The sequence below is a fragment of the Trichosurus vulpecula genome, chromosome 5, assembly GCF_011100635.1.
Source record: "Trichosurus vulpecula isolate mTriVul1 chromosome 5, mTriVul1.pri, whole genome shotgun sequence".
Lineage (NCBI taxonomy): Eukaryota > Metazoa > Chordata > Mammalia > Diprotodontia > Phalangeridae > Trichosurus > Trichosurus vulpecula.
The window spans coordinates 114,538,722-114,565,288 of record NC_050577.1 but is presented as its reverse complement, the minus strand read 5'-3'; the positions used below and the strand labels follow the sequence as shown (position 1 = coordinate 114,565,288).

General features: G+C 38.4%; 1 protein-coding gene across 1 annotated transcript in view; it reads left to right on the top strand.

Annotated features, from left to right (window-relative positions):
• Nucleotides 1–26,567, top strand: part of EXOC4 (exocyst complex component 4) — an 890,815-nt gene that overhangs the window by 71,208 nt on the left and 793,040 nt on the right. Inside the window, exons 4-5 of the mRNA XM_036759981.1 lie at nt 14,343–14,527; nt 24,181–24,290. Coding sequence (XP_036615876.1) covers nt 14,343–14,527; nt 24,181–24,290 — 295 coding nt within the window. The remainder of the gene's footprint in view (nt 1–14,342; nt 14,528–24,180; nt 24,291–26,567) is intronic.

Genomic DNA, 26,567 nt, shown 5'->3' with positions numbered 1-26,567 from the left:
GAACAAAAGTCAGGAATAAATCAGTGTTTTGAATTTCTAGAATCTGGTTAATGATCTTTTTTCCTTTCCATATATGCTGGTACAGATGATCACTGTCATGCAATAGTAGAAATCTTTCTTTAGCAGATCTAATATATTTATTAATTAACTCCTGGGAAATTGGTGTCTTTTCAAAGTTAGAAAACTGAGAGCCTTTATTTTGTAGCCACTTTTCTAATACATGTCATTTGTTAGATTCTTTCATCCATGGAACTCTTGGACAAATGGGAGCATTTTCTTTTTGGAATTTTATTCTTGAAGTAATAGTAAATGCATCCTTGTCCCTAAAAGCTGCTGTTTTGGCCTGTTCATTCTGTCTCTGAACTATTGGCTCTTTTGCTGGGAAGTCTCGGGAGGATTTTGGTAATATAGAGTCTCTATATTTTGGGATTTCTATTTTCTGTTTCTAATCTTTCCTAGTATTGGAAGATAATTGGTTGTGACCAACACATGTGCTCTGATTTCCCTTGCTTCTACACCCCCTCCCACATCCATCTGTGCCTCCTTAAATATCTTTCCCAAGTGCACTTGGGTCAGGTACCATTGATATGCAGTACATTACAGACATTAGTTTTCGTTCCACAATTTTTTCATGTCTGGGTAGTTCTTCCCCGCACGTGCCATGCTGCTCCCCACACCTGCCCCCTCCATCCCCACCCCATGCTTTCTGCCTGTTTCCCAGTGACTGTCTTTTCATGTAAAGTTGGTTAGCTACTGTATTATATAGCTGAGAAACTGATCCCTTTAAATTAGACTTAATCTTGCTATCTCTCTTTCAAAATCTGTTTTTCTTCTTTCTGGTTCTTTCTTCCCTGCTGGAGGAGGCATTTGTAGCTCTTTAATTAATCTTTTAAAAAAGTGCTTTGAAGATAAAAATGCTCTATAGAAGTATTATTATTAATTTGTTACAGACAGTGTGACTGCCAAGTACTGAAACCTGTAAATAGACTGCTGTAGGGACGGAGTTTTGTAAGCTTTCTAGGGAAGCTGCATTTCTGTTTATTGAGTCTATGGATAGGATAGTCTGTTCTTTCCTCATTCCCTTCAGTTAATAGAATACTATTCTGTTTCTAATGCATTATAGAAGTACTTCAACGTGCATTTATTGAACATACTGTGTACTACATCAGAGAGATGTAGAAATGTGGACCATTTATTAAGCACTTACTACATGCAAAGAACTGTAGTAGACACTGGCTGTACAGAGAAGAAAAATCAAACAGTTTCTTCAAGTTTATGATCTTGGAGGTTTGTTTGTACACATGAATGGCCAGGAGTGCTGTCATTTGCCTGTAATCCCTCATTCTAGGGGATGCTAAGGCTGGAGTATTGTTTGAGTTTGGGAGCTCTGAGCTACAGTAGCACTAAAGCTGATGCTGTGTCCACACTGTGGAGTGGAGGCCCACCAAGCTGCCTAAGGAAGGGTGAAACAACCCAAGTTGGAAATGGAGCAGGTCAAAGCTTCTGTGCTGGTGAGCAGTGGAGTCAGGCCATGAGTGGCTGCTGTACTTTCAGCCCGGGTAAGATAGGGAAACCCAGCCTTCCCTTAGGGAAAATAAGATAATTGATGCAATGTCATATTCCTTATTTTCTAAATTTAAAATGGACTTTTAAAATGTGTCTAGGATGTAACGATAGAATCATAGTTCAGCACTAGAAGGGACCCTAATAATCACTGAGTCCAGTCTTTGACTTTTATAGATGGAGAAACTGAGGCCCACAGCTATTGTCACACAACGAATTCGGGGCAGAACCTAGATTAGGACCTGGATCTCCTGACTCAGTGTCCAGTGGTCTTGCCACTATGCAATACTATCACTTACTAATACAGCCCTGGCTCTTTTTAGTCTGTTTTTAAAGACTGTGTGGTTCTAGGTTTATCTCAGCCTTTGTTTTTATTTCCTGTAGCAATGCACTTATATCCATGTTGTACTTGCTTATGCAAGACAACTGAAATCTTAGGAGGGAATTCAATTCCAGTTGTGCCTGTTATGGTCCAAAGCAGTGAGGTGTGAGACATGTGGTGCTTTGTAGGAGCAGTTTATGGCGGTAATATTTTATTTTGAGTAAGCATAACTCAGGTTGCCAGATTACAGATAGGAATAGTAGACACTGAATTAAGAGTGCATGTTGAAATGGGACCTTGGTTTCTTAGAAATGGTGCTGCTCCCCATGACACTACTAGCCTCTCATCTCTAGATTACAAACTTTGAGCTGTTTTTCTAGTGTTAATGATGTGGAAGGGAGGTGGAAAGGATAGTGGATAACATCTGATCAGTTATGAGGTTTTTTTTTCTTAATTGCTATTTGCCTGCAGTGATGGATAATGGATGATAGATTCTCGGGAACTATCCATACTATCTCTCCCAGTTCTCTTGGGACCCACTGCAGGCTGTGGAGCAGAATTTTTCACTCAATTGGTTTGTAGAGTAGTGCCTTGTGTTCACCAAACCCAACCTAAGAAAATATGCACAAAAGATAAGATTAGGGATATTATCATAGAACTTTAAAAGACTTTTGAGGTAATCTAGTTCAGCCTTCTTATTTTAACAGGTGATGCCATTGGAGACCCAGACACATTAAGTGATTTTGCCAAGATTGTAATATGTGGCAGAACGTGGACTACTGGGATTCTCTGTTCCCAGTTCATCACATGTTTCTTGGCATTTTACTTCCTCTCTCCATTGTATAAAAGAGATTTACAGTGGGATTTCTTTAAATAGAAAGTTCCCCTCTTGCAATGAAAATACGCCTTGATTTACAAAATTTTGTTTTATTCACAACTTTGAGAAAACACATATTGGGTTATTCCCCAGGGGATACAGTGTGCAATAGTGGCTTCCTTATTAATAACAACAACAGCAATAAAAGAAAGCTTGCATTTTTATGGGGCTTTATAGTTAGAGTACTTTCATGTTATCTCATTTTAATCTCATTAGTCCTCTGCTTTAACTAGGTGACCTAACAGGCCCAGGTGTGTTGTTTCAGGCAAGATGAAAACTTGCTGTGCTATTGGAATTGTTCTGTTGTTATCTTTTACTGCTCTCCTTCTGACACAGAGACAGGTATGAAGTGATTTGTAGTCAGGTGGTAGCAGGAGTACTAACACGACTGCTTTAGAAAAGGGAGTATTTCCAAAAGAGAAGGACTGCAAAAGTGCCTGTGGTTTCTTGTGGTAGTTGTGCAGCTTCTGCCTGGCTATGAAAGCCTCGCCTCGAGCAGAGCTGAATGACAGCACCAGAAGTAGAGGAGCTTTGTTGGCCCTGGTGACTGGTGAGACCAAGGTAGCAGTTCTCTGGAGGAAGGCCTTGAGTGACAAGAAAGTTGATGAATGAGTAGGGTGCATCTCATTATCAAGTTGAATGCTCATAACTTGGAGACTTTTATTTAGTTTCAAAATTTATCCTATGCCTTTTTCTCTGCATCACCTCTATCTTTTTAGTTTTAGTGATCCCAGTCAATAAAGCAGAAAGATTTGAAGGGTCTTGTGTCCCCTTAGACTTCTTTATGTGTTGTCATGTTACTTGAAGGCATAAGTTGCATACATGTTAACTGCAACTTTAATTTTGTCTAAAGAAACGATTGTAGAATGTTTGCATTGTCTTAATGGTGAATATATTTCCTATGAGAGGTCACGTTCTGACTTACTGAAAGCAACAAACCATTTTTAAAGTCTTTGGTCATCTTGACAATCATAAAAAAATGTTTATTTTGGCCACAACAATTTTTTCCAAATTTTCTTTTGGAAAACAATAAGAAAAGTTATTAAAGCAAACGTCTTTATTAAGTAACAGATGGCATAGTTGTAAAGATGTTAAATGTTTTTTGGCTTAAATCAGATTCTTATTTAGAAACACTTGCTAATGTCAACTACCTTTGAGTGTCTCACACAACATTTCCTTCCTAGGTTTCTTTTACAACTTTTCTCCAATGAAACAGGTGTTGAAAACGGCAAAATTTGTCATTGCCTCCACAGTATTTCACTTGGTTCATCCAAAACAATGAAGGTAAATATTTCTGTTTAGCTAGCGTTCATGAGAAAGATTGACAAAAAATACATTTTTAATTCTTGTCTGTTCACTAATGGAATAGCAAATGACACCTTCATTTTTGATCCTGAAATAAAAATGTGAAATAAATTCTGGGGAAAATTTTTTTATAGATAATATTTCAACCACAGTGATTTTTCTTTTTGGTTATATCATGTTTATCTCCCAAAGAGTGAAACCAACAGGTTAGAACAGGAAGAGACCTCAGAGATCATCTCATTTGTTCCACTCCCTTATTTTGCAGATGAGGAAACTGAGGCCCAGAAAGGTTAAGGTTTTAAAAATTTTACCATCTTGACTAAATAGATAGCAAGTAGTGGACTGGAATTTGAACACAGAATTCTCTGACTCCACATTGAGTCCTCTTTCCACTAGATCAAGAGGTTAGATGTAAGTGCGAACATCAAATCGTTAGCTCTGTGTGTGTGCTTGAAAGTTAACAGACAACAACAGAGTCTATTATTTAAAATTTAAAACTGTGCTTCCTATATTTTTGATTTAAAAAAAATCATGTTAACATCATCTCTTACCAAAATTTATACTTTGAATGGATCTGTGATCTCATCAGTGTGGGTATTCCTGCCACCACTGCCAGCTGTATCCCATCCAGACCTTGTTTTGTGTCTGTGTCATTCCATCTGTCCTCCGTAGCAGATCATACCAACGTATTAGAGGGAATATCCTTAAACAAACATTTGTCTGTAACCTATACAGTGCATAAATACTGTTTAAATATGATGGTATATTTCAGATGAGAGTAAGTTCCTGGAAGCACAGAATTTGGAATGAATAAAGCATGACTGATTTTAAGAGAGATCCTTTGGTAGCATGGCTTTCAGCTGTCATACTGTTCTTTGGCTAGCATGGTAAGGGTAAATGCACTATAACTTGGACAGAACCGTAATCTAAGTTAGTGACAAAACTTGGAAGAGGACTGAGGATTGTTTGGGGTCCTATATATTGAGTATGACCATATCTGGTCATAGGAAGATTAATTATTACTTTAACTGTAATTAACTATTACTGTATTGTAACACAGGAGCTTTTGGGTTCCAGCCTCTAGCAGGTTCACTCTTGATCTGGGCAGCCAGAAGAACAGCAATGGAGACATGATAAGGGGTCAATTACTTTATTCTCACAGAGCCAGCGAGAATGGGAGCATGGACTCCTACAGGATCCCCTAAGTCTTGATGGGGGCCAGTCGAGACAAGCACATACATTCACAAATCCCCCTCAAGCCTTGATGGCAGCAGGTCAAGGCACACACAGCATTCCAGCTTGTGCATTCCACAAATTGGCAAATCCATACTCACTGACTGGTGCTTACTTGATTTATAGAAGAGCACACAAAGAAGTTGCCAACAGTCAGCTCATAAGTTTATATTAACTTTAGCAATATCATAGTGATTCAGCATAGCACAGGCTCAGTGGGCTGTTTATAACTTAACTCAAATGTTTATATTATTTAAGATTATATAACCATGCACAAGTGCAGTGAAATTGTTTACAAGCAAGAAGCCTGGGAACTAGTAGATTGCTTATGGCCATGCATCCTGGGAACTAGTTTCTTAAAAAGAAAACAAATCCACCTTACATATATGTATCTACTTTTCAAATAAGAAAAATGAAGCCCATAGAGATTGACTTGCATTTGGTTCCATAGCTAGTTCGATGTCTTAGTTATGATGAAAGCATCATTGTAAGGTAATCATTCTTCAACATGTTTGACTAGAACTAGAAAATGTATTAAAAGCAGAATGTATTTTTTGACCTAGGGATATTTTTATCCTATAAATTATGGACCATTCTCTTTGTGTTGGTAAAGGTACCTTTATAAGTTTTAAGCTGATATAATAGCTTAAAAAGACATTGAAAAGATTTTTTTTTTCTCTGTCGTTCCACGTGGGAATATAAAAAATAGATTTCCCCTCTTTTCAAGTGTGGGAATATAAGATGAAAAACATTATTGAGTGCCTACCTTTAAAAAAGGTAAAATATAGACTTAAGAAATCCTGCATTAGTGGAGCCCAGATGTGCAGAGGTGAAGATGTTGGGGTTGGAGCAGAAAGTAAACTGCTAATTAGCCCCCAAGGAAGCAGCATCCATTGGCTTTGGAGAGGTAGTGTTTCCAGGCTTCTCTGTGCTTCCTGATCATAGGACTTAAAGGTGGAAAGAAGCCTTGAGACTGTTCATTCCAGCCCCCAGGAGACAAGTATGAAGGATGTGCTGGATGAATTGTAGGCAGGGTAATGTAGAGGAAAGAATATTGAATTTGGGCTTGGAGAGCCTAGCTTGGCTAGTCATTTTAATTTGGGTGAGACATTTCCCCTTTTTGGGCCTCAGTTTCCTTACCTGAAAAATGGGAGCACTAGACTAGGTCATCTTCCAGTTCCCTTCGAGTGCTAGCCTTCTAGGGAGCAGTTTTCCTTAATTTGTGAAATTTGTGATGTGATCTATCCAAAATCAGATGGGAAAATGGCAAACCTCTGATGATCTGGAAATCAGGTGTTGAATGGACAACCACCTACTTCAGATTGGTAGTACAGTGGGTAGAGTGCTGGGCCTGGAGTCAGGAAGACTCATCTTCCTGAGTTCAAATCTGGCCGGAGACGCTTACTAGCTATGTGACCCTGGGCAAGTCACTTAACCCCGTTTGCCTCATTTCCTCATCTGTAAAATGTCTGGCAAACCACTCCAGTGTCTCTGCCAAGAAGATCCCAAATGGGGTCATGAAGAGTCAGACATGACTGAAACACCAAATGGCAACAGTAGTAATACCTCAGATTTGTTGGGGTGCCATTTAGAAAGCTTAGAGTTAGGAAGAACTCCGATCTTACAGGGTGCTTTTAGTGTAACTCTACAAGGGTTTTATTACGTGAAGTCCTGTAGCAGAGATTCATGTTTTTCTTGAGTGGAAATGAAAGTAACCTAGAACTTGGGGGAACTTCTGCCTGGGTTTATATATATCTCCCACATTATTAATGATGGATGTAGGATAAGGATGAAGAATAATTTTGCTCATTGTCAGAACCTCTTAAAAGATATTTTATGCATTTTGGAGGAAATTTAATAATAAAAATAAAAAATAAGTTTAATAATAAATTTTGGAGGCACTTAACAAGAGCTTTGAAGCATATTTTAGTGTGTTTTGGTGTGGTTTTGGAGCCAAAGTAGTAATTTTACTTATTTTTCCTGATCCAGCATATTTCCTGAAATTCATGCTATCTTTTTAAACCGGTGTACTGTCCTAATTTTCACATCTCAATTCAAATTTGCTATTTCTAAATTTCTTATGTTTTCCTAGAGAGCCGCTGGAGTTTATATTTTTCTGTTGCCATTCTTGAATACCTAAAATCTTTGCAGAGATTATATGCCGTGCAGTGCTCAGCATCTGGAGATTTAGCAGCTTGTGACAGTTCTGAGTCCCTGCCACATGCTATATTGCCTCTGGCCACAAGGAATATTATAGAGCTAAAGTATGTGAAAATGGATGTTGTCTTAAAGTGCAAATTGTTAGAAACTTCATTTAGAGGTTGGAATTTGTTTAGGATAGCTTTCTGAGATTTCAGTATACATTTTTGGACTTTGACAGAGTGGTCCTTATCTCTGTCAGGTAAGATGGCCTCCTTTATTTGCATTGTCATTTATGGAAGAGGAAACTTAATAGAGAGATAAAGTGTCAGAATCTGCTCTTCTTTCTTCCACCTTCATCCAGTTTAGCCTATTTACCATCTGAAAGGGATTGGAGGCTGCTTACAAAGTTACATTGCCATCCAGCGGTTCTCATTCATACAATGATTAAACTGCTAGAGAAGCCGGATACAGATCTTGTGGCCATGCAGAGATAAGAGAGCATGACTGTCTTTTAGGCCTTTATTTTGGTTTGGATCTCAGTGCTATCTATGTTGCTCTTATGGCACCTGTCAGCTTCCCTATGCACAAGTTAACATTTTTGATTAATTGTTGACTTCTTTGACTACGTAGTACCATTAATGTGCTAAGAATCGTTAAGAATATTGAATTTGGAGTCAGCGACCCAGCTTGGCTAGTTGTTTGAACTTTGGCAAGGTATTTCCCCTCTTTGGGCTTAGTTTCCTTATCTGAAAAATGGGAGCATCAGACTAGATTATCTTCTAGTTCCCTTCCAGGTCTAGCCTTCTGTGGAGCTGAGTTTTCCTTAATTTGTGAAATTTGTGGTATGATCTATCTAAAATCAGATGGGAAAATGGCAGAACTATTAAGATCTGGAAATCAGGTGTTGAATTCACAACCACTTACTTTAGATTGGTTGGAGCTCTGCTTACTAGAAGGTTGAGGATTGAAAGTCATGGTGAGGACAAACAACAGAATTAGTGGTCATAAAGAAGAAGAAAAGATGGAATTATATAATATTGTAGTAAGAGAAAGGAATTTTGAAGTTCATAAACAAGGAAGTGAAACGCTTGTGGGTGTGGCAGGACCAAGGCTATGAGTGTAGGTGAGGTGAATATCCATTGGGTAGTTTGGCGAACCAGGAAGTTAAGGTCTTTGAAGGAGTGTGTGTGTGTGTGTATATATGTCTTCTAATATGAGGGTATGAGTTAGAGTGGAGAGAAAGACTGAGCCAGATACTGCGTTCATTAAAGAAAGAAGGAGAGTGTCCTGTGGTTGTTCTGTAATCTCGACCTGGATCTGGATTAGTTTGAACCTCAAAGGAAAAGGTGGTGCTGAGTGATGATGAAAGAGGGAGAGTCTGAAAGTGGCAGTGGGAAGGAAGGAGTATTCCTGTCCCCCATCACAGTCAGTGAGTTAAAGGTATGAGTGAAAGTATAACCAGTAGATAGGATGGTGAGGGGATGTAGTGGCATCAGGAGGGAGACAGGTCTCAGTGAATGTCACAAAGGTGGAAAGACTGAGAGAGGAAAAAGTTTTAAATGTCAGCTAATTTGTTAATTATGATGCAGATGTTCAAGACTACAGTGGGAAGTGTGACTAGGCCTGGAGTCGACTAGTTGAGGGGTAAGGTTAAGGGGTATGGTAGTGAGGTACCAGGAATGGGGGATGAGGTTTATTCTTTAGCAGGGGATTCATAATGAATGGAATGGGGACAGTATGAAGGGTGGAGCTTGCTAGCCATTGAGGAATGAATTAGTGCAGAGTATCAGTATCCTAGAATGATCTTTTGAGGGAGGTGATTGGACTGTTCAGGACCTTCCCTTGATGTTGCCTTGAGCAGGTGATGATGTTACATCCTGAAAGGCCTAGGAAGACCTTCTGCATGGCCTTGTGCCCATATAAGTAGAAAAAGAATATATACAAAAAAAATTGGTGTAATTGGGCGTTGGGGGGCAAGGAATGGAATAGGATGTGGATGAGCCCTTCAGTCCAGTGTGGGTTCCATGATTACAGGGTAGAGATTTTGATTTTGTTCCTTAGGCTTTCCCCGTATCGTGTGCTCTGTATCTCCTTGTGATCTAAAATCTTATTTAAGTTCTTGAAATAACTAATTGTGGATGGCATTCATCAGTTGATAGAAAAAGATTCTAAGCTTTTGACAGTTTTAATAGCATATGCCATTATGGTTGTTACATCCAGGCAACCTTTCTGATAATTGCTTTGGAAAATTTTGTGCCTGTTGTTTTTGTACATAATCATTTCTTAATATGCTCCCCCCCATCCACTCCTACCCTCTTTCCTCCCCCGTGTAAAAAATAAAAGCAGCGAAAGAACCAAAACAACAGAGGGACTGTGTTTGACAGCATGAGCCATGTTTTGCCCCATAGTTCCTCATTGTTATTGAAGGAATGGAGGTGTGTTTTGTTTTCTTGTACTGTGATTGGTCATTTCAATTAGTCTAAGTATGGCAGACTTACACTGTTTTCTTTGTTATTGTAGTCCTTGCGCGTGTTAATCTGATTCTGTTCTTCATTCAGCATTAGTTTATACAAGTCTTGCTATTTTTTTCTGAATTCTTAAATCCTGACTTTCTTATATTGCAATAATATGTTCCATGACATAGATATACCATTTTTGTTTAGTCACTCCCAAGCTGAAGGACATCTGTTTTGATAATTTTTGCAACCTTAAGGAGTACTTTTATGAGTATTTTGTACATGTAGGCTTTTTCCCTGTTATCTTTTATCACCTTGCACTATATGCCTATTAGTTGGATTGCTGTGTCACAAGATAGGAAGAGCTTAGTTACCTTTCCCACAGAATTCCAGATTGTTTTCTAGATTGAAAAATGTTGGTCTTTTAGAAACTTTGTAGAAGTTTTTTTCATCTCTGTTAAGAAATGCAAAGACGGGCTTAGAAGCTCTATTCACATAAGTTGTATGGATCATGAAATGGACTGTGTTACTGATAGTACCTCCTGGGCTTTCGTCATTCTTAGAATAAATTGTTACAGTCATCGTGTAGTTTTGGAGGTTGTACTTTATTGCATAATTGTGTATTTGGATCATGAATGCATGAAGGTAAAAATCTTGCAAATTCCTCCAAACAAATTACATGTGTCTGCTTAGGGGGTGATTTTAAAGCTTCAAATCTCATCTGGCTTTGATTATCTTAAGGGATAAGGCTGCATGATGGGATTCAGTTTACTGAATCATTTTTTCATTTTCTGGATCTAGATGTCACCAAAGGTTAATTTATCTTCCTTTTACTGCCCAAGACATGGGTTAAAATTTATTCTAGAACACTAGGACAAATATATTTGTTGTTCCCTTTCTCCTTGGGGAATGTCTGATCATTTTGTGAAGCTGAATGAATTTTCATTTTGGAGATGTTGGCAGCTTGCAAGTAGCCCAGGGGCAATGGCAAGTCAGACTGAAGACAAACTGGCTAGCTTCATGAGGCAGAAATGGTTCATGGATTTTGGTCCTGGATATTTGAGAGATTATCTTTTTCATAGTCTCTGAAGTTAAGGAAAATGTCTTCGCTACTGACATTTGAATAGAGAACACTTTGCAAGATAAAATATTAATTTAACAAGTATTTATTATTAATGAGTACTTATTCTGTGAAGAGTACTGAACTAGGCACTGTGGGAGAATACATTTTTTTTTTTGAAGTTAAAGTACAGTCCCAGCACTCATGGAGTTGATGGTCCAGGAGTGTAAGATAAATGTAATATACAATAATAGAGATCATGGAAGAATTCAAAATATTATGTGACAAATGTGTTAGAGATTTTGTAAAACAAACTGCTGTATGAGGTCCAAGGGGGAAGGTAGTTTTTGGCTAGGTGAATCATGGAAAGGATTTGGAAGAGGTGGCATTTGAGTTGAGCTTTAAAGAATGGTCAGGGAATCAGAAGTGCTGAAGGAAGAGAGCATAACAGGCACCGAAAACTATAGGAAACAGGGCATAGAAACAGGAGAGTACCAGATGAGTTGGGGAAGCATTGAGTAATCCAGTTTTACTTTAGTATACAGTGTCTATAGGGGAGCAGTGGGAGATTGGGCTGAAAATCAGGTTAATGCCAGGTTTTAAATGCCATATGCATTAGGCAGAGGGATCTGACATTAAACTGGTAACTAGTAGGGGGGCAGAGGAGTGACATGACTATGCATAAGAGACAACACCTGTATGTATTTTGTATGAAATCGTATGAGGCATGGATTGAAGGAGGAAGATCTGTAAGAAAGCTCTTGTGATAGTCTAGGTCATTTGAAATGAGAATAGAGAAGTGAGAATGGATGGGAAATCTTTGTGGAGATAACAGTGGACTGGGTTTGGTAACTGGACAGGAGAGGTGAGGCTTCTCTTTTTTGTCTTCTTCCCTCAGGCAGGCTTAATGCTTGATGCATCAACTTTTCTGGACCACTGACTTTGGTGCTGCTTGTAATCTTAGGGCTCTAGAACCAAGTGTAGGACTTGAGTGAATGCTTTATATTCTTGTTGATTTTGTTTTTGGTTACTAGTGTACTTTATAGTGCACATAGCATTTTGGCATAGTTCTATCCAATATATTCAAATCAGGCTCCTTTATACTAGGGCAGTGTAGGGTATTAAAATGATTTTCATTTTTTTAGCTCTGTTCTTTTTCACATCCCCAGTGTTTTCCTTTCATTCGATGGTTCTCCCTTAAGAGGGAGTACTTGCAACATAGAGTCTATATTTGTGTTTCAAGCCAGGGTGCCTTAGACTACCTGAGTTCTACCTTCTGCAGTCAGTTGCCTCCGAAGCTTTTCCAGAATTTCTTTATGTGCTTGGCATACTTAGCAGTACATACTCTCTAACCTGCTGGGCTATTTTTCTTTCATCTTTCTTTATTCAAATGCTGCTTCATTCATGAAAATTGAAAAAGCCTGGGGAGTGGGTAAATGACCTCTCTTGTCCAATGTTGAGACTCCCTTGGCTCTCCACCTCTTAAATTTTTGCCTTTCATATGTATATGTTATGGCTAAAGGCCAAACTCTAGCTAGTGGCCACCTAAGAGGAAAACAATTAGCAAATTCATGAATCATTCTTCTATTTATTCTATTCCCTAAGCTAGTTGTTTAAGTAAAGACTTGTACATTGACTAACCTAGTTATCACGTGGAAGTGTTTTCTGAATTTTGAAGTATGAGACATGAAATTCAGATAACCTTAGGTGAATGCATAGAATAGTTCCATTAGTTAAGGGTCCTCTGCATATCTGTATCCATTCATAGATAGTATATTTCTTGATTGTCCTTTTGCATTTTTCTGTCCATATAATTTGTGTCAGAATTGTCTTTCTTAGATTTTAAACCCCCAAAGGGTAGGGCCTAAGTCTTTCTGAATTGCTCTAAAGTGCCTAGCACAGCATCACATGTAAATATACTTTTTTTTTGCTGTCCTTTAAAAAAAAATCACCTTAATTTTTTTTAATGAACAAAGCTTTGTTTTCTCTCCTTCCCACCTTCCCCCCACCCATAAGAAAAAAAAAATCCTTGTAACAAATATGTATAGGCAGGCAAATCAAATTCCTGACCATGTCCAAAAATGCGTCTCATTCTTTACTCTGAATCTGTTTCTCTCAGGAGGTAGTTAGCAGACAGGCTCTATCATTGTTATTCTGTAATTGCGATTGGTCTTGGTGTTGATCAAAGTTCACAGATCTTTGAAAGTCATTTGTCTTCAATGTTGTCATTTTCTACATTATTCTCTTGGTTCTGCTTACTTCCCTTTTCAGTTCATATAAATCTTGTCACATTTCTTTGAAATTATCCCCTTCGTGATTTCTGGTGGCACAATAGTATCCTATTTCATAATTTCTGATGGCACAAATAGTAGATTTGTATACTATAATTTTGTTCAGCCTTTAGTTTCCAGTTCTTTGTCACTACAAAAAGAGTTGCTATAAATATTTTTGTACTTTTGGGTCATTCTCTTTTCTTTCTACTTCTTTGGTGATGTAGCCCTAATAGCAGTATTTGTAGGTCAACAGGGTTGTACAATTTAGTAACTTTTACACATAGTTTTTACAGAAAAGGGGCTTAGCTACAAAACTATATGGGAGCCATGGAAAACTACCAGGAGAGAAATAGGGTGGAATTTCATTATTTAGAATGGGAAGAGAGCTTTGGAGGAAATTGATGACAGGGAGCTATGACCAAAGCTGCCTGTTGGAAGCCTACCTTTTCAGGCTTTACTTTGCTCCCCTCTACATACTTTATGATTCAGTGACACTGGCCTTTTGGCTATTCTTTGCATGCAGCTTTCCATCTCCCAATTCCATCCTTTTTACTGGCTGTCCCACGTGGCTGGAATGCTCTCCCTCCAGTTCTCTGCCTAATGGCTTCCCTGGATTATTTCAAGACTCATTTCAAATCTTCTCTTCTGCAAGAGGCCTTTCCCAGGCTTTATCAGTGTTACTGCCTCCCCTGTGAGGTTACTTATAATTTATCCTGTATGTATCTTGGATATATGTAGTTGTTGAATGTCTTTTTTTTTAAATCCTTAGGGTTTAGTATAGTGTCTTACACATAGTAAGTTCTTTATAAATGTTTGTTGTTTTGACTTTTTTATTTGATAGTTCTAAATTGCTTTTTAGAATGGCTAGACTAATTCACAGCTCTAACAGTAGCTGTGTATTAGTGTGCCTATTTTCCATTAGCCCCTCCAGCATTTATAATTTTCCTTTTTTGTCAGTTTTACCTCTGAAGGATGTGAGGAGGAACCTCAGAGTTGCTTCAAATGCACTCTTTAGAAATTACTCTTTGGTGAAGCATTTTTCCCCATCCCTTTCATTCATGATGTTGGAAAACTACTTACTTGTAACTATGGTTTTCTTTTGCCTTTCCAGGTGTCAGCAGTAGATTCTTTAGAGGGTCCTCTCCTTCAGGTAGAGGGACTGAGTGACCTGAGACTGGAGCTTCACAGCAAGAAGATGAACCTTCATCTGGTTCTCATAGATGAGTTGCATCGGCACCTATACATCAAATCAACTAGCCGTGTTGGACAGCGGAATAAAGAAAAAGGAAGAATGAGGTTGGTTCCAAAAAGGTTCCCTGAGAACCCAACATCACCACTTAGGGTTCTGTGGAACATTCTGTTTTCTACAACTATTTATGCTTTTTGGGCTTCTCTTTTATCTCAGCGATTTCCTTTCCCTACATTGATTCTATAGCTAACCAACAATAGTACCAATATTCATGGAGACTGCTGCAGTAGTAATTTAGATTTGAAGATCTCTCCCCCCCATTAATAGGCCATGTGACCTGCTGACTTCACAGGAAGCCTGAGTCACATGGGGTGGGAAGAGCTTCCTGACAGGAAAAGGAAGTCATATCACAGGAAATGAGAGAGAGCCAGAGCAGTTATGGCTGCTAATGGCCGTCGTGATAGAGCTGAACAGACTGTGAGCTTGCTTTGGGGAAGACCCCGGCAGGGGGTCGGAGAGGTGTTGGGGCGGCGAGGCTCCGCGTGGTGATGTTATGTATTGAATGCTTCGCTGCTGCGCAGAGCCACGTAGGCATTCTGACAATTACCATCTGTATTGTGATTATCGCCTTACTGATACAGCTGCTCCTGTGTTTGTACTGGGTCTGCCTTACCGAGATCTACATTCAGGACTGGGATTTTAGGGGTTGTTCTACGGGGAGTAGGAAAGATGAGTGAGACTAGTAATTCGCAGACACTGCTCTTCTTTTTGAACAAGTAACTTGTGTAGGGAATAGAAGAACGAGACAGCTGGCTCTGGGTCCCAGGGTTTATATAGGGAAGGCTGGCCAATGGGGAAATGCAGCGATGTGCAGGGAAGCCTCAAAATGCTTGTTGCCTTATGTGACAGTAAGGCAGTAATTACAATGTGGATGATAATTTTCAACAAGTCTCTGCAGTTCTGTATCACAAAGTATATGGGGCTCCCCACACAGAAGGTAGAAGTAAACCATTTATCCAGACACCAGAGAACCACATCCCACCAGCCATTTATCCAGTCTGTCAGAGCAGTAAAACATTCGATACATAGTATCACAACCTGGAGCCTCACCATCCCAAAACCTCTCTGACCCCCTGCTAAGTCAGCCTGTTCAGTTCTAACCATCATGAGGGCGGCCATTAGCAGCCATAACATCTCTCTCTCTGCATTTTCCTGTGACATAACTTCCTTTTCCCATCAGGAAGCTCCTCCCACCACTGTCTTAGGCTTCCTGTGACATAAGCAGGTCACATGGCCTATTAATGGGTGGGAAAGATCTTCAGATCTAAGTTGCTACACCTTAGGTTAACATACAGCTTTAGGAAACTTTACTTTTTGGAAATAATTCAGGAATAATCTGAAGAATAGAACTTCCTTCCATTTCTGGGTTGGTTTCACCACAGTATTTCAGAGGTGCAGATTAGGAATGGGTAATTCAAGAGGGTTTACTTTATTTCACAATATACACAGCAGAGAATCTTGCCTCCAAGTCGAATTTCATCTTGTCATGGCTCATTCTCTCTATGGAGGCTCTTTGGTGGCTTCAAAACCTTCTGTTAATCCATCTGATTTGGCTTCCTGTAGAAAGAAGTTGATTTTTTTTTTCGTTTTGTTTTGGAGTTAAGCCCTTTGTATTCTGAACCTATTTCCCAAATGATCTTTCCAGATTGAATATTCTATGCTTTACCTGATTGTTGTGTCTGTTCTCCAGGCATTGTCCGTTGTCTTTCCTGTTTTCTTTTTATTTTGACCTTTGCCCTTCTTGTCATCTATTTTTCTTGCTTCTGTTTGTTTCTCATTTTTGTCTTTCTTTTCTTTTGAGGAATCCTGTGCTTTTATCCTTAACCCATCATTGAAACATATGTCTCTATTTTTTTTTTTCATTCATTCATTCAACGAAACTTTTCTTCTTGGAAGATCACTTCAATTCTGGAAATCACACTTTGGAATTACCGTTTCTCCCCCCCCACCCCACTCCCTGCCCCCAGCTGCTACATCCCCTTCCTCTGAATGGATGACTCCTCTCAGAACTTCCAATTAAGGAGGGTGCCCAGGCCAGCCATCTCTTCATTTCTCACCATACCGAGCTGCAGAATTCTGTATCATGCCCCAGGCCTAGGTACCTTCCTCTCCCTACACCTTTTCAGCTTCCCTTTACATGTTGTCTTCCTACATTAAAATGCAAGCTCACTAAGGGCAAGGACTCTTTCCTTTTCATTGTGTTTGTATTCCCAATACTTAGCACAGTGCTTGGCACTTAGTAAGCATTTAATAACTGCTTGTTGACTGATTGTCAAAAACAAATATTTATTAAATGCTAACTATAAGTAGAGAACTGGTAGGTGATGGAAGAGATGTTTAAAAATTAAATGTGATTTCCTTATTATCTTAGCGCTTGCAGTCCAGTATATAACATATACAAATAAATATAATACAAAGTAGTAAATCTTAAGTGTAGGAGAAGTATAAGAAAATGCTTTGTGATATTCAAAGGAAAGGAGGATTATTCCCAATTGAGAGATAAAGGATGATATTCAAGACCTAGTGACCATGTATCACTTTATAGGTTTGAGAGTCATTTGTGTACAAGTGATGGTTGAAGCCATTAGTATGAATGAAATTATCAAGGGAGAGAATATAGGAAAGAGGAGATGATCAGATGGAAATCTTAGGAAGCACCAATAGTCTGGCACTCTTCCTCCTCATTTGATCCTTGTCCTGTACTTCCAGACTCATCTAAAAACTCTGGCTCTGGGTGCAGTTGGATTATAAAGGTGTAGATGTGTAGTGGTATGCTGGGCACCCTCTGCTTTGGGTTACCTCATGTCAGACTGTCTGTCTCTTTTTTTTCACCATCATTTCCCTTGTCTTCCTGAGATAAAGTTTTGGCAGTTACTTCAAATTGTTAAAATATTTGTACCTAAAAGCCTGGTCACTGCCATAGCTTTATAGTGTAAAAATCCCCCAAATCTGTCCCTAGATAATCTGTAATTTTTTGCACACAGTTGGACCTACTAAGTGATGGTGCTGAAATTAATTTTTCTGATGAAAGAAAAACACTTCTGATAAGCTATGAAGGCTTATAAACCTCCTCGATAAAGCACACTTATCTATGGTTATGACCCAGAAGCACTGAATAAAAATTCCTTAAAATTAGACCTCTGATGGCAGCAGCTGTTTAGATTGTTAATAGCCAGAAAGTCTTGAAATTTGTGTGTGTATTAATTCACTACAATACATTTCCTTTTTTCACCTGTAGTTTTGGTTACCTTTGCAGTTATAACCAATAAGCCTCATTTAGTTAGAATGGCTATAGCATGAAAAAGCTTTCTGGTTAGAGCTATGCTGGGTTCTTGTCCCCTGTTGGCTAAGAATTATAAGTTTGCTATTTCCAGGAAATGGTCTTTGTGTCTCAAGTTAGTCTAAATAGGAATTTAGTTTAGACATGAACTAGCCTATGCTTAAACATAAAAATAGCTTTAACCAATCAATATTCCTTGCAAAATGGAGTTCTTGAAGTATTTCTGGTAATTAGAATTATATGGTAATATAATTTTTTGTTTTGTTTTAAATGCTTTGGCATCTTTTCTCTGAGACATAAAAAAAATCTCTTTAATATCCCTGAATATCTTTTATGGATATTAATTAATTCATTGCCAACTTTCCCTGTGATGGATGGAGAGGAGAGATATTTTTATACCATTAAGCCTAGATGGAAATTGAGGCACAGTATATTTAAAGAAGCTCTTGGGTAGCCTTAGTGCCTTCTGTGTCCTCATTGGGACAATTCATCTTTGTGCTTTCTGATAATTCGGTGACTAACTGGGACACCGATGGGACTTTTTCTCTTGAACTCTTTAAAACAAATCTACCAATTAAAAAATCCTATACAGAACTACTTGCCTTTGGGTCAGTGTTCACAGAGGAGAAAATTGAAGCCTATGGGAAAAATTTCAGAGAGAAGAGATAGATATGAGCACATGAAGATGGTTTTGAAGCAAATTGGCTTTCCCCCTCCTGGCACCTGTGATAATGTCTGCAGGTCATATTCCTTTAAAGCTATGATACAGATTCATCATCCTATATATAACTAAAATATCTTTTAAATTTATGGCTGAAATATCTGTAGATTTTAACTTGTTTTGAATGAAACCGTGTTTCTCTATCTATATATATTACAAATATTTGTGATGTATTTAGATCTAAGGTAGAGATGATTATAATGTCAGTATGAATACATATGTATCTATAGATGTACACAATATATCCTACATTGACAGTGTGCTCATTGGACCATGGAGGTTACCCAGGTTCTTGAGGAGTGCAAGGTCTGGTAGACCTCAGTAAACTAGAAAACTTTTGGATGCAGGCTTTAGAAGTTTATTGTGTGACTTTTATCCACGAAGTACCTTACCTCAAGTTTGGTTACCAGGTGATGGAATTTTGGCTGTAGCAACACATAAAGACTATTGGCTGATCTGGTGAAAGGTTTGCATTTAGCCTTGGTGGAGAGAGGAGTTAAATGGTTGAAAGCACTGATCATTTAAAAATAAATAGGTCATCTATACCCATATATACATATATGTATGTATATATTATATATAATGCATATGTATATCTATCCATGTATATGTGTGTTTTTGTACATATACATATGCGTTTAATGTATTGTGTATCATGTAGTGATGTGTTCATAACTGAATGTTTTGTGTAACTGACGTTTCTCCCTTTATGCATCAAAACATTTTTATGTATGTTTACCATTATTGATGAAAATGCTATATATTATTCTTCCCCCTGCCCTCTTAGTCTATGCTCAATATAATTTAGTCTTTTTTTTTTTATTGCTCTACATCACTATTTTGAATATCAGTGGTTGTTCTTGGTGTTATATTATCCTAAAGTAGTGGTTCCTAATGTTTTTTGTTCTTTGAACCCTGCTGTACTACAACAAAAAATTGCATGGTGAATTCCCAGGGTAATTTAATAATCTACTTATAATAATATTCTTTTATAATTATTCATTAAGTGTTTACCACAACTACAATGATAACTTTTGTCCCCACACCTCCAAATTAAAATTTATAATTATAATTAAAATTAAATTGTAATTAAATTAAAAGTATAAAATTTTGTTCTGCCTATAATTATAAAAACTCTAAAAATTCATAAGTTCAAATTAGAAAATAATTACTAATATTTTATTTGGGGTGTTTTATAAGAATTCAGAGATTTAATTCAGCAAGATCTTATTATTTTTAAGACTTCATCTTAAATTTATTTTACAAATTTTGCTGAATATAAATAACATTTTAAATGAAATAAGTTGCAGCTTGGAAGATGTTTAACATTCTGTAATCATATAGAAATTTTATTTCAGTGTTAAAATTTTTTTTATTTATACATAGGTTTCCAATATTTGACTCAACACCAGATAAACACATTTTTTAGTTTGGTTCCATGTTGAGTTTATTTCTGTATTTTGATTTAAAACAAAAATAAAGTGAAAATGCTCACTCACACAAGTATGTGGGAAATGGTAGAATTTTATAAGCTCTCCTGCTGAGAAATGGAAATTAATTTTAAAAATTTTATATACCCAGCCAATTGGTGAAAATGAATAGCTTGCTATAGTATAAAAATAGTTTTTTTTTTCTATTGGCTAATGACAAGCACCGCGTTAAATGATAAATGGCCATAAAGTTCAATTGATTTTGAACAGTGTTTATCTGTAATTTAACCTTTATAGGGAAATAATTTCTCCACATGTGACTTTCTTCTCTTCTAACACTGGCACACTGGCTACATTCTCACATAAAGCCTATTAAAAGACTGACCAGTGTTGCCAGCTGGTTCATTTGCAAATATATCTGATGGAAGAATTAAGTAGAGGATAAGTTTAAATCAGAGAATGATCTTACTTCTGCAGTGAGGCAATGTCAGGTTTGTTTCAGCAGAACATTTGTGATAGCCAGTGAAGATTTCAAGATGGCTTATCATGTGAGTGCTCAGTGATACAATTTCACATAGCCAGACCTTGGTGCCACAAGGATTGATAGTATCTCGATCAGCTTTTGATTGTGCAACTGCTGAAGTATAGTTAGAGGGTAGCAGAAGGGAAGGAGAGAATGTTCCTCCTGGTCCGGTGTCCAGGGCACAAATGAGGTAGGTGCAGGTGTCTGCATATCTAACCCTTGTGGTGGTTTGGAAACAGTTTCATGACAGGTCAGCAAACTGTAAGAACATGTTCCACCTAGAAGTGGCCCAAGTTTGTCGCAATCACTGCATAGGCATCAATATCTCTGCGCTCATGATCATGGTTATTTAGAATTGTTACAGAAACGAGACTATAATGACTCAATCATACACATTTATTGTCACAGAGGAAAAATGTATATTTAACATAAATGCGCAGCTATTGACTACTTAAGGTACCATTCAAAAATTTTTACTGTGAACCCCTCAGACCATAGTGGGACAAATAAGTGGCTACCACTGCCCTGAGGGCATATTGTATGTAACTGTTTGTCCCTACACCAGATGGCCCTGGGCTGCTGAGCTTTTTGAACTTTTGTATTTGTTTTAGACTTCCCTCATGTCAGCTCCTCTACGTACCTACTTCCTTCTGTTTCTTAGCTCGGTTGGTTAACCAGGTAACAAAGCTTTTTGTGACTGTCTGAAATAATAGTAAACAGGCCCTGAGTATTTCTTGTGTTGATGAGCTTTTTAGTACATAGATGTTTGATACTTTGTCACCTTTCTGGCCCGCTGTGTTCTACAAAGTAGGAGTTCTAGACCAGGGTCCTTCAGATAAGTGAGGTATATACTGTACACATTGATATACTCTCATGTAAGTACATGCATGAATTGGAAAGGTCTGTGTATCAACAATGTTGCCAGCAGCTGCTGTGGAGGTGTGAGACCAACAGCACCAGCACACAGAAGGGCTGCCAGCACAGATTCTTTGATCTGCTTTTTTAAGGAAAGTAACTTTAAGGGGTTAACAATCTCACTTTAATCAAACGTACATATATCATTCATTTAGTTCAGGGGGAAAAGCCAGCACCCTGAACTTCAGAGCAAATACAAACAGAAAATATCAACAGATCAAGTAACACAAACCAATAGCCAGGCTTCTAGCTTTCTGTCCAACATCACAATATATAGTTACCAGGGAAGCACCAACACCTGGATTTTCAAGCTAGGGTGGCTTCTTAACAATGGCTACCCAGAGTCTCATCTGGTCAAATCACACAACACTCTTCCAGTGAGTGAGAGCCCCAAACAAAACGCCAACCTCTGAGTTTATATACCCTGTTTAGAGTCAAAGGGCATCACAACCATGTGACTCAAACCTATGTGAACCAGGCTTTCTTGTTTCTTAAGCAGGTCATCAAAGACTCCTGGATTTAATTAAAGAAAGAAAGGCCAGACTCATTAAAGGCACTTGATTACTTCAGTGCTCCAAAAGAGAAAACAGTAAAAAAAAAAAAAGTCCCACCTTAATTACCAATGCAGTCTATTTTCATGTTCTTTAAAGAGTTGTGTGGATATGTTATAATGGTTTGAACATATTTTGTAACCACAAAATTACTTTAGAATAGTGTTTACCCGCATCTATTTATTTGTTGGTGGAGGGGAGAGGATTCATTTTTAGATATTTAAATTTCCTATGATTTCCCATGAACCACTAGAGCTTTCTTTAGTCGCTGTCATAATGTAAATTCCTCATGGTGGTACAGCTAGGGACAGGCCTTTTGAAAAGCTTATATTTTACAAAAATAATGAAAAATTCAAGGACAATGGTAGAGGAGAGGAAGAAAAGAGGACCAGAGATGAGAGGAAAGCAAAAGGAGAGAGGTTGAAAATAGGGATGAGAGACAAGGAAAGGTTGGGCAATGCTGTGTATTACTTGACTTTGTTAGGTCTGACTTCAAGGCCAATAGACAACTGTCCTTGGGTCTCCAACTCCTGCTACTTGGGTGACTCTTATTTTTTAAGGTTGCCTTTTTTTGATGTGCCTGACTCAAAGTAGGCTCTCGATTGATTGATTGATTGCTCCAAATTGTAACCCTTTATACACTATCTCTTCTTGAGAGATCATTGTCTATATTTTTCAATATGTTATTGGTAGAAGAGCTGTGTAATACATTGGAGTCTTCCTTTATTATTATTTTTAATACCTCATGTTTCCATTGAAGAACTTCGGGCTGTTATTTGCTGGCTGTCATTTCAGATAAATGACCGGCCTACCTTCTTTTCAGGTTATTCATATCCTTAATAATGGCTTATACTTACAAGTTGCCACTGGTCACGTGATGGAGCCCACTCACAGCCACTGTGTATCTTATCATTGCTGTTGGAGCTATTTGCCACTTTACTTTTTTGAAGACCTTGGTTTTCTGTGATTCACAGCTACATAGCTGGGAATTTTTTTTATTACATATTTGTATTAAATGGGCTGTTTTTAAAACAGTGAGTGGTTTGGGATCATGGAAAGCACTGCATTTTCTCAAATTTGATCTAATATTCTCTTTCTGTCAATTGTGGGCTCACTTGTAGGGTATGTCTGTAGTACCATCTAACCATATTGATAGATTAATTCAGCAGTCTTCTTTTTCAGCTAGGTATCATAGTTTGGGCAGTATTTGCTTTTTACTCCCTTTATTTTCCTGAAGTTGATGGTTATTTAGCTCAGTCTCTTTCTTATCACTTTCAATAAAGACACTTGTAGGGCTCTGGGATTTAGGACAATTAGCAAATGTTAGCTGCCAACGAGAACATGTGTAGGTCAAGCAGTTAGGGCTCACCCATTTCTTCTGCATGGCTGTATCGATTTATGAGAGATTCACAAGACTGATCCTCTCTGGTGCCAGTATCCTTGTTGTGGAGGCAGTGGGAGAGTTAGACATTACTATGTTAAGTATTTACAAAGTTTGCCAAGTCCTTTCCTTGGAAATTTTTATTTACGCACTCCCCTCCCCCCCAAATCAAACTTTCCGAAGCTACTTTTTAAACTCCTATTTGTTATAAAATAAAGAACTCTCTAGTTATCTGCTTTTACTAAGATATGTAAATGCATTGTTTTGTGGCTTATATAAACTGTGTTTATATGGGGGGTATTTATGCTTGGTGTAGTCCAGCACAACCCCTGCCTGTCAAGGAAAAGAAAAGACAGAAACAAGTATTTAAGTATCCACTATGTTCCAGGCACTGTGCTAAGTGCTTTGCACTTGATCTCCACAAAAGCCATGGCGGGTGGGTGCATGCTGTTCTTATCTTCATCATTCAGTTGAGTAAGCTGAGGTAGACAGAGGTTAAGTCACTTGCCCAGGGTCACATGGCTAGTACATGAGACTGGATTTGAGCTGAGATCTTCCTGACTCCAGGCCCAGTGCCCTCTCCACTGCACCATCTAACTCTCTCCCTCACAAGATAGAAAGCCAGCTGTTTGAAAAAGAAAGGTTTTGGGTTTCTTAGGAAAAGGAGAGTAGGATTAATATGGAGTGAACCTTTACTTAAGTTGCATGGTTAAAGGTTGGCTTCAGTCAGCCCTCTCTTGAAAAGAGAAATGTTTGGTGCAGTAGTTGGGAAGAATGTCTTGTGTAAAGATCAGTAGTGACAGAAGAGCTAGACCATGGCATGCTGAGAATAGTGGCCCTCTTCAGGATGGGATAACATGGAGCAAGTGCTGAAGTCTGACGCTTTCTGTTCTTTGTAGCTCTCTTGTGAAAGATGCTTCCCCAGTGCCCCTGCTTGATGTCACAAACATGCCTACACCTCGAAAGTTTCTCGACACTTCTCAGTTTGGTACTCCTGGAAGCTCAACTGGTAAGTATCTTATTTTCCAATTACTCAAGTTTTCCTTTTTTTTAAAAAAATTTTTTAAATTTAATTTTCTTTAATTTCCATTCTCTGTAATTAGGTATGAATTATTCTCTTCTTCTTTGATCTCTATGGCAATATTGCCTACATTGGTAGAAATCCATCTTAGCAAACTACAAGGGATTACCCAGATTCAGCCCATCAGTCAAGATGTATTTTTTAAGTGCTTACTGCTAGATAGTGGGAATACAGACGCACAAATGAAATACTCTTGGCCCTCAGGGAGCTTACATTCCATTTTTTTTTGGAGGGGGGAAGGCAAGACAATTGGGGTTAAGTGACTCGCCCAAGGCCACACAGCTAGTAAGTGTCAAGTGTCTGAGGTCGCATTTGAACTGAGGTCCTCCTAACTCCAGGGCCAGTGCTCTACTCACTGTGCCACCTAGCTGCCCCAATGTATTGCGCAAAGTAGGCACTTTTTTTTTTTGGAGGGGGGAAGGCAAGGCAATTGAAGTGACTTGCCTCAGGTCACACAGCTAGTCAGTGTGTGAAGTGTCTGAGGTCGCATTTGAACTCGGGTCCTCCTGACTCCAGGGCTGGAGCTCTACTCACTGCGCCACCTAGCTGCCCCAAAGGAGCTTACATTCTAATGAGGGAGACATGCATACATAAATACCTAAAGAATATCTACAAAATAAATGCAAGGTGATTTGGAGAGATTTTTTAGCAGCTGGGGGAGTCAGGAAGGGCTTCATATAGAAGATGATGCTTGAAGGAATTAAAGGATCCCAAGAGGCGTAAGTGAGGAAGGAGAGCATTCCAGGTATGGCAGACAGCCAGTTCAAAAGCTTAGAAGCGGGAGATGTATCATCATGTTTGAGGAATAGCAATACATCCAGTTTGGCTGGCATGTCCAGTTTGACTGGCATGTAGAGTACAAGAAGGGAAGTTAATTATAATGAAACTGGAGAGGTAGGTCAGAGCTAGGTTATGGAGGGTTCTTTTAATGCCAATTCCAATTCAATAAGCATTTATAAATTACCTGTTATTGGCAATCTCCACTAAAGTCCTATTTGAATGACCTCTTGTGACAAAGAGGGATGGTCTGGGGTTCTTTAAAGTGAGGCCAACAGAATACGTGTTCTGGCAAGCCCTTGTCATGCTTGAAAGTGTGTAAGCATGGTCGCTGCATGCTTGTTGTCTGAGAATTGTCTGAGAAGCGGCTAGTGACATTCACTGAGGCTTACCTCCAAAGCGTAGGTCCCCAGGTAGTGTGTTTTTGACGACTGCAGCTTACAAAGACCGCCTGTTCAGGCTTGGAGGGTTTGCCATCTGTATCGGTGGCAGTAGTCCCCATGATGATCAGATTGCAGATTATTGAAATATGTGCAAATGATTAGCAACGATAATAATAGCAATCATGATAATAACTGATAGGGATTATTTTGTGATCTTTGTAATAGCACTGTGGGGTCAGTATTGCTACTTTCATTTTATAGATGGGGAACTCGATGCTCCCAGATTGTAAATGACTGACTTGTAGTCACGTAATAAATAGGGGAGGCCGCATTGGAATCCTGGAGGAGCTAAGTCTTCTTGTCTTTGAGGTCAGCCCTCTTTACTCCATGTCCTATTGATTTTCAAAGCCATGTGCTAGGTCTGAGAAAGAGAGAAAAAGATGTCTTTGCTTTCAAGGATCTTCCAGTTGAGTAGAATGGTAAGTACCAAAAAAAGATTATGGTATGCCAAGAAAGTTCAGAAGAGACAAATTTTTTGTGTGTGGTTTAACTGGTTGGGTTTTTTTTTTTTTTTTTTTTTTTGAGAATGTAGACATTACCTGTGGTTTGGAAATCATTTTTTTAAATAAACATATTTATTGCAAAAACCGCTTAGGTAGCTAGGTGGCATAGTAGACAGAGTAAAGGATTTGGAGTCAGGAGAACATGAGTTCAAATCCTGCCTCAAACTCTTACTAGCTATGTGACCCTGAACAATTCACTTAGCTTCTCTTAGCCTCAGTTTCCTCATCTGTAAAATGGAGATAAATAGCACCTGCCTCACAGGGTTGTTGTAAGGATCAAATACAATAATGTATTTAAAGAGCTTTTTAAATCTTAAAGCTCTCTCTATATGTTAACTGTTATTTAAAAAAAAAATAGTTCAGTTAAAGACAAGTAGTTAGAATTCTTCCTTTAGGTAGACTGGAAGAATTAAAGATAAAAATCACATTTGGCTTGCATTTTCTCTTGTGGTGAAGCTAAATCTGTTACCATGGAGGGTGGG